Consider the following 16,875-nt stretch of genomic DNA (forward strand, 5'->3'; position numbering starts at 1 on the left):
TGTTTTTGTGAAAGCAGTCATTTTTTTAACTTTCATTTTGGCATGCTAAAACAGCTAACTTCACTAAGATCCTCTCACATAGACACTCCTTTCTTAACTCCACTCCAGTAGCCCTTCTGTGAAGTTTATGCATCCTTTTAAAATATGGCCAGGATTGTCACAGTATTCCAGAAGAGATTTCAGCTGTGCCTTGCTCAATGGTGTTTAATCTGTTTAGTCTGTCCAGGAAGCACCTTACTTAGTGTGTCCTGGGATCACAAATGTCTTTTTCATGACTGCATCACATTGATGGGCCACAATCATCCATGATCAAATAATGCCCCCAGGTCCTTCTCTTTCTTTGTTTTCTTTCCAGCTGATGATTTTCCAGTCTATAGCACATATGGGTTGTGAGATTTTTGTTGCTTTAGGTACATGTTCTTGTACTTTATGCTTTGAAATCTCACCCTTTTCAAGGTTATCCGAGTTTTCCTGTGTGATATTCTCATCTTCCTCTGCATGGTAATGTTCCCAACTTTGTATCATCAGCAGATGTCAACAGTGTAAACCTTCTTTTATGCCAGTTCATTGGTGATTAAAACATTAAACAAAAGTGGTTATAAGATTGATTTTTGAGGAATTCCACTAGTAGACTTCTTTTACAAGGTTAACACTGCCCATTTTGTCTTGTTTCAGTGTTAAGGTGATTTTGCTGAAGATCTGCTACTTTGTGTTTGCAAAGGTGGTTATTTGAAGAGAGTAGGTGTTTACTTTGTAATGTGTTCTCTTCAAACTCTCGCTACCTTCTTAGGAACTGTATATGTTACAGTGCTAAGCTTTTCAGGCTTTTATAAAGAGTTTGCAAATAATAGTTATTTGTCAGTAAATGCCCTGTTTTTGAGGGGAATCACCAAAAGTTTCCATCTGATTGAAACAGAAATTTTTTACTCTTTTGGAGAAAAAATGAATTACTATAATATGAATCCCATTCAACACCCACATAATTTTTCACTGCTAAGCACTTAGCGTCATTAAATATTTGGTTTTATGAAGAGAGTGCTCTGAGTGAAGCTTTAGAAAAAGAGGAGGACTATGTTTTTAGCCAATATTTTAATCAAAGTGCATACGTGTCCACTAAAGCAATATATCCATAATAATTTTGAGATTGATGATATGTTTTATACTTTTACTGGGAAATAAATTTTATATTAGATATAGAGTCCATTTTTTAAATAAAACTTGCCAGCAGTGCTTCATTTTAAAGGCAATGTAAACTCAAATCCAGTATTATGATGAAAAAATGTGCACATCTTATTGCAAGTGAAACAAAATGTAACAAAATGACAAAATGTTTCTACTGTTCCTACTTCTACTCTTTCTTCCACAGGGACAAATACATAAATTCTCCTTTCACTTACAATCATACAAAACAATTAGTCATAGCAAAGTGCGCTTGCAGCTCAGAAAGCCAGCCATATCCTGGGCTGCATAAAGAGAAGCGTGACCAGGAGGTCGAGGAATGTGATTCTCCCTCTCTACTCCGCCCTCATGAGACCCCACCTGGAGTCCTGCGTCCAGCTCTGGAGCCCTCAGCACAGGAAAGACATGGACCTGTTGGAGAGGGTCCAGAGGAGGCCACAAAAATGATCAGAGGGATGGAGCACCTCTCCTGTGAGGACAGGCTGAGAGAGTTGGGGTTGTTCAGCCTGGAGAAGAGAAGGCTCCAGGGACACCTTCTTGCAGCCTTCCAGTCCTTAAAGGGGGCCTACAAGAAAGCTAGAGATGGACTTTTTAGAGGGCCTGTAGTGATAGGACAAGGGTTAATGGTTTTAAACTGAAAGAGGGCAGATTTAGATTAGATAGAATATACTAGATATAAATTCTTTACTATGAGGGTGGTGAGGTATTGGAACAGGTTGCCCAGAGAACTTGTCGATGCCTTATCCCTGGAAGTGTTCAAGGTCAGTTTGGATGGGGCTTTGAGCAACCAAAAGATATCCCTGCTTATGGCAGGGGTGTTGGAAATAGATGATCTTTAAAGTCCTTTCCAACCCAAACCCTTCTGCGGTTCTATGATTCTCTTAATGTTTATAAATTTTCTATAGATGAGTCAGATTTACCTGAAGTATGCTGAAATGATTCCAGTACCAGGCCCTGATGTTTTACATGTATTTTCCATATGGAAGTAACACAATATGACTTAGTTATCTGACATGACCAGACTTACTTTTGAATTTGGCAGTGTATGTGACAACTGTGGACTTCATTCAGGGACTGGTACCATGGAAAAGGAAGCCAAAACTTTCTCTGAAACCATGTTCTCATTCCATGAGGAAATCTGTATGCTTTAGCAAGGCAGAGAGGGTATACTCAGTAAGATCTGTAGTTAATACAAGATTAGTGAAGCAGAGACTTAAGTAAATATGAATGAGCCAGTATGCATAGGTATTGTGTTATCATAATGAAATAAGAGGAACTCGATTCCAATTATGAAGAGGAATCTTTAGTAGTACAAAGAACTAGCTTGCTGTGAAAGATTAAAAAAAATCTTGATACTGCTTTTCTCTGTACACATATCTATGCATGTCCGAAATCTTATCCTAGGGTTTCATACTTTCATACTTGTATAGGGTCCAGTCCAGTCCACCTTGCCAAGAAAGCCAGACTCCAGAAACTTTCAGCTACTTTTGCAGCATTGATATTTTTGCTTTCTTGGTAGATGTCTGAGTCTGTATGTTAATTTTCAGAACTTTGTCATTCACAAATAATATTTATCTGTAATATTCATTCCAGTGTGCTTTCAAACAATATCAATTGTCTAAAAATAGGAATATAACAAAATAGTCTCATCTTTATGTGGGTGAAATTCATGTTTCTCTTGGCCTGTGCAGGGCAATTGTGAGAATTTATGCTGAGGGGCATCAGATGCTCTATTTCCCCCTTTGTGACTGCTTCCTATGAAATGACCATAATCCATAGCACATTGTTTCAGTGCTAAAGGTCAGCTTTTAGAGCAATAAAAGATGCCATTTTCCTGGCATAAAGACAAGCACAACCCTGGGTCCTAGGTGGCATTGCTTTTTTCGCCATTAAACTCAGATTCTTCATTGTAGATGAGGGAGATGTTTACTGCTTGTGTTCCACAGGCAAATAACTTTGTCCTAGGACAGCTTTAAATATTTATCTTTATAAACAGTTTTCTTTTTTAATATTTTAGTATTAGTGTCACTGAAATGCAAACACTTTAGTGCCAAATATCACAAGTGTGTTGCCTTGCATCTTCAACATTATGATCATCAGTCTGTCAGAAACTGTAGGATGTCTCTTGCCCAAGCATCATTACCGGTGAGAGTTATCTACCTGTACATATCCGAGCATCTGGTTTATGCACATCTGTTGATGACAGATCCCATCCTTTGTGGTTCTAAAACTGTGTTGCTAAAGACCTTCATGATGTCAGTAGGATGAAGAGAGATATAAATGAGACAGACAGTTTGAAATATGTTAGGCATAGTCCTAATTTCTTACAGTATAGTTATGATCTGGATGTATTCAGATGCAAAATTCCACCAGGTTCTTGTGCAGCAGGAACTCTGTTTCCTGAGTTAAACCACAAAGGAAGCGACCTTGTGCTTAACTCCATTCCAGTTGCCAATGTCTTGATCTATAGAGAGGATGACTTTATGGTTTCTATGGCTTGTGGGGTTATTTCAGGCATTTTGGAAAGTGGATATTTGTCTTGAAAGTCATTCTTGTGTTACTCCTTCTTAGAGAAAACACATTGTGAAATACATTTATACAGTGAACTACTCATAAAAAAGGCCCATGCTTTGCAAGTATGTACTCATTTCTAGTTTTTAGAGAAGGAATTGTTCATTAAGGCACATGTCACATGATCACATGCATGCTATGCATGCTTCTATGTTTGGTAGAAAAGTCATATTATTAAAACAATATTAAATGTTATGTTTATTTGTAAATATTCAATCTTAATATTAAAATATATGCAGTTAGCGCTTACTTGTCTTTAGTTGCTAGCTATGTGAAATTACTTGGAGTTAATCTATGGATCATTCATTGTTCACAGCAGACAGTATTTGAAGGATTCACCTTTCAAACTCAGCGATTGTCCGTCTAATTTGTATGCCTGTGTTCTCTTCTTCTTATCCCATGTTTTTAATACATGTAATCTTTGTAGTACTTGTATATCATGGCGTTTCCTCATTCTTTCTTAATTTTCTGTTGTGCAGTTTCTGTTTCCTACAATTTGGCATCTATAACATTTTTATTTACTTTGTGCCATCCTATTTCTGAGATGAATTTTATTCTTGAAGACAGAAAAATCTATTTTGAATGACCTTTTCAAACCTAGTGTTTTTAACGAAGTGCATTGACATAAGAGGGAAAGATTACCATTCACATCAGTGGACAACAGAAGAGATTAGGAAGGAGGATGCATCTCCTCAACTATACACATTCGTAGCGTAACTCTACATCTGAGCTTCAACTCCATCTCTTCTTAACGCTCTCTGGAGAGAACAAGCAGCTTCTACAGTGTGATTCATCTCATTTTTGTATGAATGTCTAAAATAAGTTAGGTGAATTGCACCCTGGAAGAGCATACTTCTCCCCGTTGAGTGTAGAGGGAACTGAGTGGGGGCAGATCTAGAGCTGTACATGGAGCAATCAGGTTGGGGGTGATGAATTCCATCCCAGGCTACCAAGTCCACTATTACTGGCCAAGCATCTAATATTTGTTTGAGTCCCATTGACTTAATCAGGACCCTAGAGCATATATCAATGCACTGTAATTTATTTTGATAAGCAGAAGATTTTACTGATTGTTTTCCTCAAGCTTTTTGCAGTTGTAACCATATTCCTGTAAAAAATCAATAGTGTTCCTGTAGAAAATCAATAACATTAAATAAGTTGAAATATAGCATCTGAAGTCAAAGCCACGATAAGGAGGCTAGAATAATTTTATGTATACTTTTAGGTGCACTCTAAAAGAAAATTGTACACGTTCAAACAGCATAAAGGGTTGGTATAACATTTCATATGCACCTGATAAAGATCTGAAAATCCTGCTAAGTTTCCCTGCCAAAAATCAGGTATGTACACCCAGTTTTATGCGTGTTTGTTTTTTTGTGACTTAAAATGTGTCATTTTGTCACTTATTGCAGCTTCCCTTCTTCTGTCACTATGTTCCATATATTATTGGAATTTCTTATCTGAAGAATTGAGATAATTTATAATAATTATCTTATCTCAATAATTGGCAAATGCATTGGAAGTCCCAATAAGTTTTAACGTGTCAATCAGATAGATGTTCTCTTCCTCTTCTGTGAAATGTATCCTGAAGGTATACTTCATGATGTTGAGTCAAAAATTCACTATGCTGACAAAGGCAACGTTTCCGTTATATCACTTTATCAACTATTTTAATATTTCCAGTGACTATATGCATTATGTAAGTTCTGAGCTTTGTAACAAGTTACAAAACATTCACTGGGACACATATGCTAACACAAATGCGTCTTTTAAGTGTTTGATATTAGTATTTACTCAGTATCTGTTCACAGCACACAGCCTTGAGTATTTGATTATCAAGTATTGTGACTGGCCGCTTAATCTGCATGCTATTGTTTCTGGTTTCCTGATTGAATGCACTAATGTGATCATATTTGTAAAGCGCTCTCAGCCAGAAACAAAGGATAATTCATTACAAGTCAAATTCTGTTTCATAATTAAATCACTGGTTATGGATGCAAACCTCATCTCTCTGTGAGGATTTGTACATTCTTGCTCCAATATTTTTAAGGGACTATAACAGCATATAACAGTGTTATAGCAAAATTCTTGTTTTAAAATCCAAAATTATTCCAGATTGCTCCCCTACCATACATTACAGATGTATTTAATTTCTGGAAGTAAGCAGTGCTGTTCCTTTTGGAACTCTCTCTGTATAGCTTCTTCAGTTGGGAGAGGCCCTCTCCTTTGAGAGGCTACCTAGTGAATTGTCTGCTTCTGCCACAAAAATATTTTTGTACATTTCATAGTTTGCAGTTTTCCATAAAGACAAGGTGACAACTTAACAAGTATTACAAGAAATCTGCTGTATTCTTGTTTTTATTGCTTTATAGGTTGTGGTGGCTGCAAGCATAAGCAAAATCCTTACTTCCTGTATGATAAAAATTGTAAAGCCTGTTGAAATATTTTATGAAAATGTAGTGCTGAAAAACTCATCCTGTTTCTGCAATCTAACCACTCCGGTGATAAGTGATAATGGTATGTTTTGCTATTACATGTATTTAATGCTTATTCACTGTCCTTTATTACTGAGGAGAACTGAGCATAAACATAGGCCTAATGAGTGTGGGAGTAGGTAATGCTTTTTATTAAATGTCATTGAAAAAAAATACACCTGTTTTGTCAAGTGATTTGAGTATACTCACACTATTCTTGATAATTAAAGATTTGTTAATATGGAATCCTTTCTAGAAGTAATAAAACATGTTAGCCTATGGCTAGAAGCAGCTTCTTCAGTTCAGCCTGTAGCGGTGCAATCTTTTAGCGTTAGGAGTATATTTACATGGTGCCATTGATCACTGTCTAAGGAAGCATAAGATAGCTGCAACAACAATCAAGCTGGCTGGAACTATGGAATCAGTTGTTGCCCTTCTGTCATCTGAAAAAGAATTTGGTTTTGCAGGCAACTGTACTAGCATAAATGAGGAGAGTCTGACTATGAGTGTCTGTACAATAAATAATCAACATTCAATTAACTGTTTCAACTTAGCTTATAACACTTATGAGAAAGTGATTTTCCCATTTAGAGGATTAGCAGAAAAAGTCATGGTTTAGGGGCAATTTGGCTGGTACGTCTTTTGGTGTTTGACTTGATTTCATTCCTCTTTCTGAATTATTGGTTGAATCATTTTGCGATAATTCTTACACTACTTTGCTCACCAGTAGTTCTTAGAATTAGAGACCTGAGCCATTTGTATTGGACGCATGATGCATGTGATCTGTTTTGTGAGTTTTATGGGCAATCGCAAGTCTTAGAATGAGGTGGTCAGTGTCTAGACTTTGGAGCTCTTCTCTAGGCTTTGTTCTCAAAGATCAGGTGATAATCCTTCACCGTAGAGTCTTATTTGACTAATAAGAGAAAAATGTCCCCCTTGCAATGCTTCAAGGGTCTGTATAGAAGCACAAAGCATTTTTAATACAGGTTGACCTTGTACCTTTTTAAAGTTGCTTATTTTAGAATACAAAAGAGAGTTTTAATCTAAACTGAGGGACAAAGATAGCAAGCTCAAGGATACCATGTGCTCTTAAGTGACTCGAAGAGGAAAGAGAAAATTCAAATAAATGCCTGCCTTTATCTTTTCATAGATAATATAGCCCAAAAGGCATGTAATACCCTGCAGGAATCTGCATCTCTTATAATACCTTTGTGTAGAAAGAGGGATGAAATGTTAACCAGAACTTACAACGACCTGTTGTTCTGAAGAGCTCAGTGCTGCAAAGAGCTCCCTCTCTCAGGGACCCTTGCCCCTGAAGGAGGTTCCCTGGAATATTAGGATTGTAGGAGCTCATCCTACGGCCTTTGTATGGGAAAAGCTCCTCTGGCTTTGTGTTGTGTGTTGAGTTCCTGTCCAATATTGATTTGGGAATTGAGAAGAAAAGACTTTGTCACTAGCAGCTGGGGTTATATCATTGAGTATTCTGGTCTATTAAGCTGTCTTTAGTAAACACTATCAGTAGATTTTTAGGAAGAATATATGCATTAGAGAAGAAAAAACGTCCTTTATTGGCCCAGTCCCAAAAGCCGTGTTTTCTTATAATTATGGAATACATTGTTTTGGTTCTCTGTCTTCTCAGACTAAGGCTTTCAGACTAAGGACTAACCTCCATTAGCAGGTTTTCAAAGTAGAGTGTTACGGAAGCTAGCTCAGCTTTCCTGTGGTTTGTGCCAGAGATGAGCCCTTTGACAGTGTCAACCAGAAAGATGTGAGTTTAGCTTGTGTCCACCAGTATTACTGCCATTCACGTGCTCCTACGAGCTGAGATATATTAGTGGATAATGCAAGTGTGGAAGTTATGTTAACTATTTGTGGTACCTCGTGTAAAATAACCTCAGTCTCACAAGAAGATGCACTTGCAAAACTCCTTCAGATATCGTTTCTGGAAAAAGGCATTTTGAAAATAACTTGCTACTCAGTGCAGTCTGGTGCATTTTGAAAGGTCAGCCCAGGCCATACAGAACATAATAGGTTCCATTAATTTCAACACAGACAAAATCAGGAAACCATATTTGATGGTGTTGTTTTTAAAGTATTTATACAAACTTAAAAGAGAAGACAAACTCTGACAGAAGCAGATAAATTCCTTACTTCTACTTACTACTCCTAGTAAAATACTATTTTCACTAGCTCATGGCTTAAAACCCTTCTCATATGATGACCTAAGCAAGTGATTTAGACAGTTTTGTGCCCAACATGTCAGATTTCTGCAGATACCTATATTTCTGCAGATGCAAATAGGTGCTTGGTGAAGGTTTTCAGAATGTCTGTATGTGCTTATCCACATCCTCAAGCATTAACACACCTTTAAAAATCAGGCTCTTTGCTATCCATTTAGTAAGGTATTTAAGAATATGACCAGTCTCAAGGGCTGTTTCTAACAAGCAGTGCAGGTGACCTTTGCAGTGAGCACCCAAGTGCCATGCTGACGTGTGGAGCTAGGAGATACTTCTGATTTAATAATGTAAATGTAGCCAAAGCTGGTTTTCATCTGAACAAGCCAGCCTGTGATAAAGATAAAGCTTTCTCTACCTTTGCAAGGTAGGTATACTTTAAATCTGTGTAACTTTCCTGGATTAAAAAGCTATCACTTCCTAGCACAGAGAAGCCAGAAGAGTCTGCACACATGGGTTTCATTTGATCTCAGTCATTCATTTCACAGATGTACACATCTGCAGGCACACAGATGAAAGGGGCCATGGCTTAAGTGGTATATAGCTAACTCTACTTTTCGATGTGGTATTCTGCTCATGGGAGAAGATACTCTTTCATTGCACAGCTGCCAGTGAATTGTTGGTATAGTAATTGCTAGCTGAAATAATGGCAAATTGACTCATGCAATCATAAAAGATTTAAATAGGATGAAAATTGCTACTGCATAGATTACAAAAGAAGACTCTGAAACCAAGTCTCTGAGACAGAAAGAAAGAAAAGTACGGTGTGTTGGGGTCTCTCGCACTAGAACAGTCTGTTGTATTAGGAGGCTTGAATTTGGGGTCTGGCTCTGCTACAGTATACCACGGTGTGCTCTTCGGGAGATGATTTTATGTCCCTGCTCCATGGTAGCATTTCCTTATCTGTATCCCGACAATAACATTACTTTTGTATGTCATGCAGCGGTGGCATCAAGCTTAATTAATGAGTGTGTATAAAGTCTTGGAATAACTCAGCTGAAGGGTGCTATGGAAGGACAAAATCTAGTTATTTTTATCAGTCAAAAGTGTGAGTGAATGTGTGTATGAGAGAAGATGCATACCATGTAGAGAACAGCTGAAGGCACATGAGCTTTCAACTCAATTATTTTTTTTAGTTGTTTCTTGTAATATCCAGCATATGTCTAACGGTCACATTTTTCCAGATTGTCTAGTTCTCGAAGCATCGCTGTCCTCAAGCTCTTGGAATATCACACAAACATTTCGGTTGAAAAAGTAAGAGCCTGGTTCCTGAGGAACTGAGGGGTTTAGGGGGGAGGGGGCTGAAGCATGATCATGATCATTCTTTTTTTTTATTTATTAAGGAAATAAATTTCAGTAAAGACAGTCAAATCCCTTTTCTTATCCCATTTCCTCCTTCTCCTCTTTTTTTATTAGAAAGCTACTTCTTCTGATGTCTCTTTTATTTAACGGGACCCTGGCAGCTAGGAGAGTCATTACAATGACTGAATTTATGACAGGTACTTGAAGAAATAATAAAGGATGTCACAATGACATTAAAATCCTTTTTGTCCTTGTGAAAGAGGTGGGCCCGTGGTAGTCAGGATAAGTCCTAGATCAGAGGAGTCAAGAGATTCTGTAAAAGTCACTTTACGGAGCTGTTCTTTAATACAGCCAGATGCAATTTAAATATGGTCCATGGGTAACATGAATATGATTAAACCAGAAAGTAACATCTAATATGCTAATAGGAATAATGAATACCTATTGTTCTGTACACATTCTTTTTCAGAGCCACACTCTTTGTTGAGAGCTCACAGTAGAAAACGTTTGTTTTACATTGCCTAACCCTTTATGATATGTGGTTGTTAAAACTTAGGAAGTTCTGGCTAACATAACCTGTAGGTAACTACAGCGTTCCCATTGAGAACACTTCTCTCCTATAGAAAGAGGCTAATTCATAGGCACCTGGGATGAAATTGAACTCCTGCTTTTTTGGAAGTGGCACATCACTTCCCTGCCCCTGGAGCAACACAGGGAAGGAGCTGTCTTTCTATGAATCAGAGCATTTCTCAGCATGCATGGAGAGGGCCTGTGTGGCTCTTGGCTCTCCTCCATGCTGACTGATGCATTGCAAAGCAGGATAGGGACAAACTAGTCTACAAGAGGCATATATTTTGATAAGGGAAGGCAATAGGAAACTAGCAATACTTGCTAGCACTACACACAGAAGTTCAGGCAAGCTGTGAAAGAACCAGTGATGGTTTTCTGCCCTTTTCTGGTTAAAAAGTACTATCTGGCCACTTACGTACTGGAGAAAACCACAGCAAAATGAAACCCAAAGTGTCCTGTCTGCTTCACGCTTTTTGGAAATTTATGGCTCAGCATTTCAGCACAGATTGTATTTCATACTAAATTTGTCCTCAGAATAAGCACAACAGAACAATAGGCTTGGAGGGTAAATGCAGGTTATGTGTTTTACACATTTCATTACATGTTTTCCAGGTTGTTCTCCTGGGTTTGTGCTTTTTTCTGTCACTTGAAATTTCACATTCATGGCTGAATCTAGATTGAGTTCCTGTGTCTTACAAAAATTTTGTTTTCTGTGTTACCAGCTGCTCACGATGTATACACAAGGGTGAGTGTGCCAGCTGTAAATGGATGCGTGTCTCTCCTGCCACCACCTGCCAGGTGAAGTTTGTTGGGGAGGACTGGAATCCCCTGTGATGCCTTTTCTTTGTATTTTTTACATGTGAGCAGCAATCTGTCTCTTCCTTGTCCTGACATGGAGAAATGCTGATTTTTTTTCAGGATAGTTGTAATGCAGCTGCTTCCAAGGGGATCACCACTGCGCAGAAAACAGAGGTTAGTTAGAATTTTAAGATGGGAATTACTGATGTACTGTGGGTTGGGGGAGAATTTTATTTAGAATAAGAGGACTTTGCAGGAAGAATAGAGATATGGATGAGGAGGCAGTTGGTTATACAGAAAGGCAATGCACAACTTGGATTGATACTGTTTTTTCTTAGTGCATTGTTGGTGCTTAAAGGTACCAACAGAGATTTGCATTTCAGCTCCAGGCATTGAGACAGTGAACACTGCAATAGTCATGTGCCTATCTCTAGATGCAGTATTTACAATATTGCTTTAAATGCCAAAGTCCCTGTATGCTGTATTTAGGCATTCCACAGGAGCCAGTGTGCTGAAGGCTGGGACATACAAGCTGACCACCAACAAAAAAACCTACAGAGGAGAACATCTCGGACTTAATCTCTTACCTAGACTTAAATCCATGTTTGAATTCTGCTGTCACAGACAACTCTCTAAAACTAGATTTCAGAGTCTCAAACCTCTTGCTTGTTTCATGCAGCCAGATCACAGCTTCTCCTGAAACATAGCTGCTAGGGGAGCAGAAGGAAAGGGAGGATGTGCCACCCCATTTCTGCATAACAGACAAGTGGCTAGACGATGCATCCAGGAACTGAAATCTCTGGATGTTAGTAAATCACTGGTTCAAACTTCCAGAAAAATTTTCCTTGCTTCCAGGTTGTAGACTAAACTGGAGATGGAGCTACTCTCCATCCATCCTGCTCAAGTTGGGTCACTGGGAAGGAAGGAGTGTCGCTGGTGCCAGAGTACCTTCTGAATCTGGTTTTTGAGTTCTCTATTGAAATCATATAGACTGTGTGTGAGCGTACAGTCTATACGATTTGCCTCGTAGGCCAGTCCTTTAACCATGAGGTTACCCCTTCATTCTTTATTATGGCAAAATGGTTTTATTTTCCCATAAAACTGAGCGATCTTGTCATCAGTGGTTGCTTATGACATGCAGGTGTTAGGAAAGAAATGAGTAGTGAAGAGAAATTTGACTGATGAGTAATTACATAGAGATTTGCTGCCTACACTTTTTGGTTTCTGCTTTTCTGTGAGTGATAGCACGGTTGGTATAAATAGCAACTGTGTTCTTCCTTCTGCATGTTTTGTTAGAACTACCCAAAGTTTTACCTGTGAAGAGAGGAATTACCTCTTAAATTCAACTATTCATCTGAGGTGTCTTAAACAAAATCACAAAATCCATTTTGTTTTTCACAGAGAAAAGTGGGATTGTAATACTTGTGCTTCTGAGCATTAATATTCTGGATTTGGTCTGCATATAAAGCATTACAGCTGGTGAAAGAACAGAGGAAATTCTTCTTTGCTCTGCTTCCAAGTGCCTTAATTTGACATTGGTAAATAGTTGGAATTGCCTGGGAGATGGCTTTCTTCCACACACCTTATCTTGGAAAGGCAGTGATGGACAAGGCAGTGAAAGCGCTAGAGGCAGTCCAAAGGCAGATGTTTATTTAGAATTGATTGATTCATTCCGAGGGCTTGAAATTGCATTTGAAATCCTGCTCTCCTTTGACTGCTGGGCTTTCAGGAGAACATACTGGAGAGCTGAGAAAGAGGATTTGTGTTTTCCCACAACCCCAGCCGAGTGTTTAGATTAATACACTTTTCTTTTGGTGTCAGCCCCAGCCCTCCTCCTGCCTCCAGCTGCTGGTTTCCGTGTATGCACCTTCCCCTCCCTGCTCCAGAGCAGCAGTCGGAGTGGTTGAGCGAGTATGCTTGGCTGGGGAACTGATTTGGCTGGAAATAACCGTTTTCTTTCGGCAGGTTGTTTTTTCATCCGGTCCAGTTCCCCGATCCAGTTCTGCGTGTGGCCTCGGGATCCCGTGCTAGCACTGCGGGAAGGGCTGTGCTGGGGCCGGGTCGAGGTCCCGGGGGTGGCAGAGGCTGCTTAACCTGGGCTGCTGCCGGATATCTCGCTGCGACCTGCAGCCATGCTAACCACACCTCTGAGGATGTGGCTGCCAGTGTTTATGCAGCCCCAGGGAAGCGTTAGGCTGTCCGGGGGAGTGGGGAGGCTGCAGCTCAGAAGTGTGGAGCTCTATTGAAGTTGACAGGGCTGTGCTGATTTACATTACCTGAGGACCTGGAGCACGCTTTCTGTATGTCTCTCTGCGTGTTGACGCGGCTTTCATTGCATGCCTCGAAACTAGTGATTTTTATAAATACCCTACTGCCTCTCAGCTCTCTCCCTTCTCTCTCGCTGCCGGGCGTCTCTCCCCCTGCCATGCAGAGACTGGGAGGTCAGCAGCTCTCTGGCGCTGGGGACATGGGCACCACAGACCCCAGCAAGGACGCTCGGTCCCTCCTGCATTCAGTGAGGAAATTCATGGTTTCTTTTGCTGCTGAGGAAGGTGTTGTCCTGGAGCACGGCGGTCAAGCCGGGAAGCAGGCTCTCGGGTAGCCGAGGCCAGCTTGCCTCAGCGCTGCGAGTCACTGTGCTGACGCCGTGAGTCCGAGGCAGGACGCAGCGAGGGAGTCGGCGCTGTGTAGCTGCAGGGAAGGTGGGATTTCAGGGGAGGCTGAAACTTCCAGAGTAGCCATTCTTACCACCATTTCTTCTTGGGCCAAGAAAAGAAACAGGGCAAGCTAAGCTGAGGCACACCGTGGCATGCGGCGCCTGGCAGAGCGACCAGCGTGAGCCCTGAAGTGCTGCAGCGTCCTGCCACACCTCTGGGCAGCGGATGCCTCATGTTTCCCGCTGCAGGGCTCGCAGCCTTGATGCGGCCCTGGCACACCTCTGTGTGTTTGTGTGATAGTGAGTTATTCCTGTGCTTCGGGGCTCCCTGCCGGTTACCGGTGAGAGTCCCAAAGTAGTTTTTTGCTCCTTTCTATAGTATTTGGCTTCTGGATTTGTGCGAGGATGCCGACTGTCCTTGGTGTGCTGAAGGCTGGGCACAAGCAGAGGGACAGGATGCAGGTGGAGTGAAGCACTGGTGCTTCGCTGGCTTTAAACTCTCAGATTTCTGCTTCATTTGTCCTGCTCGCATACTAAGGGTTAAAGTGATCCCCAGGTCAGGGTGGGAATGAATGTTCTCCCTCAGGCTGTTTGTCAGGGGTTTCCTTTGCCCTCCTCCATTATCCATACCAGAGGTCATCCTGGAGGCCCTTTTGCAGGCCCTCTGGCCCCAGCCTTTGCGCTGTCTTGCCCTTTCCTAAGGGACAACTTGCAGCCTTCGATCAGTTGTGACAGGTCTCACATTTGCCCTGGTGCGCTCCGGCATTCAGCGGGCTGTGGTAGCATGTGGAGACAACATGCCGGGGACCTTTCTGAAATGGGCAAATGCTGTGTTTGCAGTGGATGGCAATGTGACCCCGGGGGTCCCCTCAGGCTACCAGCCCGAAAGCTTGGTGCTGCTCCTGGGTGCACGAAGAGATAAGTGGGAAGGACTTTCCTAGAGGTTTTGCACCAGCGCCCTTCTCAGGCTCGGGAAGGCTGAACTGCTCAGTGGATGTGTCCACAGGTGAACAGCAGAAATCAGGATACCCACAATACCCTAAACACTCACTTTAAACTAGTTTTATAGGCAGTCTAAAAGAAAGCCAGAAATCATTTGCCTGAGAAGGTCCCAAACAGGTTGTGGTTTCACATGTGTATTTTCCTGGGTTTTTTGAATGTTTTCAGTTTGTTGTCTGAAAGATGCACAGAGGGGAAATGGTCTGTGTGATTATAAAACTGGGGAAGCAGCAAAACTTTTTAAACATGAGATGCTGTCAAATGCATCAAATAAATACACTAGGGAAAAAAAATCTCTCTTCTTGCTCGGTAGTGTTAGTAAGTAAGGATAAGTAAATACAAAGATACACAAAGAAAAGCACAGTTTAAAAATTGACCACGTTTGTGCAAGACTGTGACAGCATCAGAGCAAACTAGGATTATTCTTAAATGCTGGAAAATAGATCTGTAAACTTCTTAGCATCACAATGAGATACCAAAAAATCCTCACAGTTGTGTTGTACCTTTAGCTCTATGTATGACTTTGAAAAGACTTTCTGGTAAAGCTAATTCTGGGGCTCTTTCTCGACTTTTCATTCTAGGATTTGACCCTTCTTCCCCCTTTCAGGTCACGAGAGATGCCTTCATTTGTTCCTCTGATCTCTCATAGTGACAGCACCATGGGTTTTGTCTTGCGTTGTTTCTTAGTTTTTCAAGGGTCACAAAAAATGTATCATTTCAAACTGGGTTTTTATGATACTTACCTCCCAGTATGTCAAACTGTGATTCCTTTGGGCAACTTCGTTATGAGATAAATTGAAATATAATATATGTAGGTAAAAATAGTTAGCCTGTAAAGAAGTTGTGATTGACAGTACATCCCAGGATCAAGCTTAACAAGATTTGAAATTAATAAGAAAAATGTATCCCAGTGCCATAAAATCTGGATTGCTGAGTGGTGGTTGTTTTTGCAGCTGTTAACTGCCTAGCCTTTTTATAACCATTTTTTGTTTTGCTTTGTTTTCTAATAGCATATCAGCATTCACTCCATTGAACCTTTGTGGATTTCTACATTAGGCAAAAGTGAAATAACAGTCAAAGGAGAAAACTTTACACGTGCATCAGGCATAAAACTGATACTGACTGGAATCACTGGCTGTAAACCAGACATGTGAGTTAAGCTCTGAAAAATAAGGCTATTTACTTTGCATGATGAAAATTGTGCCCATTTTGCTCTAACAATAGAGTTGTGTGAACAGTTGTCATGGACCTCTCCTCAGCAGTGGCGGGGGTGCTCTGCACTTGTTCAGTTATACTTCTACTTTAAATTCCCGAAGGATGGAAATGAATTTGGTGTTTGGGTACAAGGGATGGGTGGGTAGGTGGGCAGCTCTCAGCAGTAGTTAGGACAATGCTATACCTGTGGCCCTCTGTGCCTTGCAGCAGGCAACATGAAGTTAGGTCACAGGTAAGCCTCAGCTTTTGTTTGACTCTCCTCTGCTTCAAAATATCCCCCATATATTTTAGGATTCTGGTTGTGAAAGCACAGGCACCATGCCAGGAAGGGAATCTCTCAGGCAACAGGGTGTACTCTTCTCTGTTGATGATTGCACAGTGTAACCCCCTAGATAATTAGGCTATCTTATTCTAAATCAGTCATTTTGAGGTGCAGCTGCAATGGCTGCCTGTGATTACCAAGCCCATTTTACATAGCTAGCACTTGAAAAAGTATTCATATGGTACAGTTCAGTTTTTAGCTCAAACATTAATTTCTTGGGGACCACAGAAAACAAAAGCATAGAGGGAGGGAAAGGAGAAAAAGAGAGGAAGTAGAGACAAAGAGGAAGGAGAGAAAGGGAGAAAGGAGGAGGGAAAGAGAGAGAAAAAGAAGAAAGGAAAGGAAACTGAAGATTCCTATTCTTGACTAGCTAATGTGTTGGTAGCACAGAAAAGTACACAGCAAAGTACACCGTTTACACAGCAAAATCACACATTGCATTACATAGCCTCATCCCAAGGCCATAAGACCAGTATCTGTACCATCTTCTGTGATTATTATGACACATAGCAACTTCATTCAAAAGATGTCCCACTTTGTCTTTTCATCTCCCTG

The 16,875-nt window shown here is 40.5% G+C and overlaps 1 protein-coding gene across 1 annotated transcript in view; it reads left to right on the plus strand.

The window, feature by feature from the left end:
- The window catches only part of PLXNC1 (plexin C1), a gene marked incomplete at both ends in the record, with an annotated part of 70,733 nt that overhangs the window by 16,985 nt on the left and 36,873 nt on the right, over positions 1-16,875 (plus strand). Inside the window, 6 exons of the mRNA XM_082014028.1 lie at positions 4,976-5,090; positions 6,123-6,267; positions 9,643-9,712; positions 11,053-11,128; positions 11,249-11,302; positions 15,794-15,933. Coding sequence (XP_081870154.1) covers positions 4,976-5,090; positions 6,123-6,267; positions 9,643-9,712; positions 11,053-11,128; positions 11,249-11,302; positions 15,794-15,933 — 600 coding nt within the window. The remainder of the gene's footprint in view (positions 1-4,975; positions 5,091-6,122; positions 6,268-9,642; positions 9,713-11,052; positions 11,129-11,248; positions 11,303-15,793; positions 15,934-16,875) is intronic.

This window comes from Phaethon aethereus (assembly GCF_964289735.1).
Source record: "Phaethon aethereus genome assembly, chromosome: 1".
Classification (NCBI taxonomy): Eukaryota; Metazoa; Chordata; class Aves; order Phaethontiformes; family Phaethontidae; genus Phaethon; species Phaethon aethereus.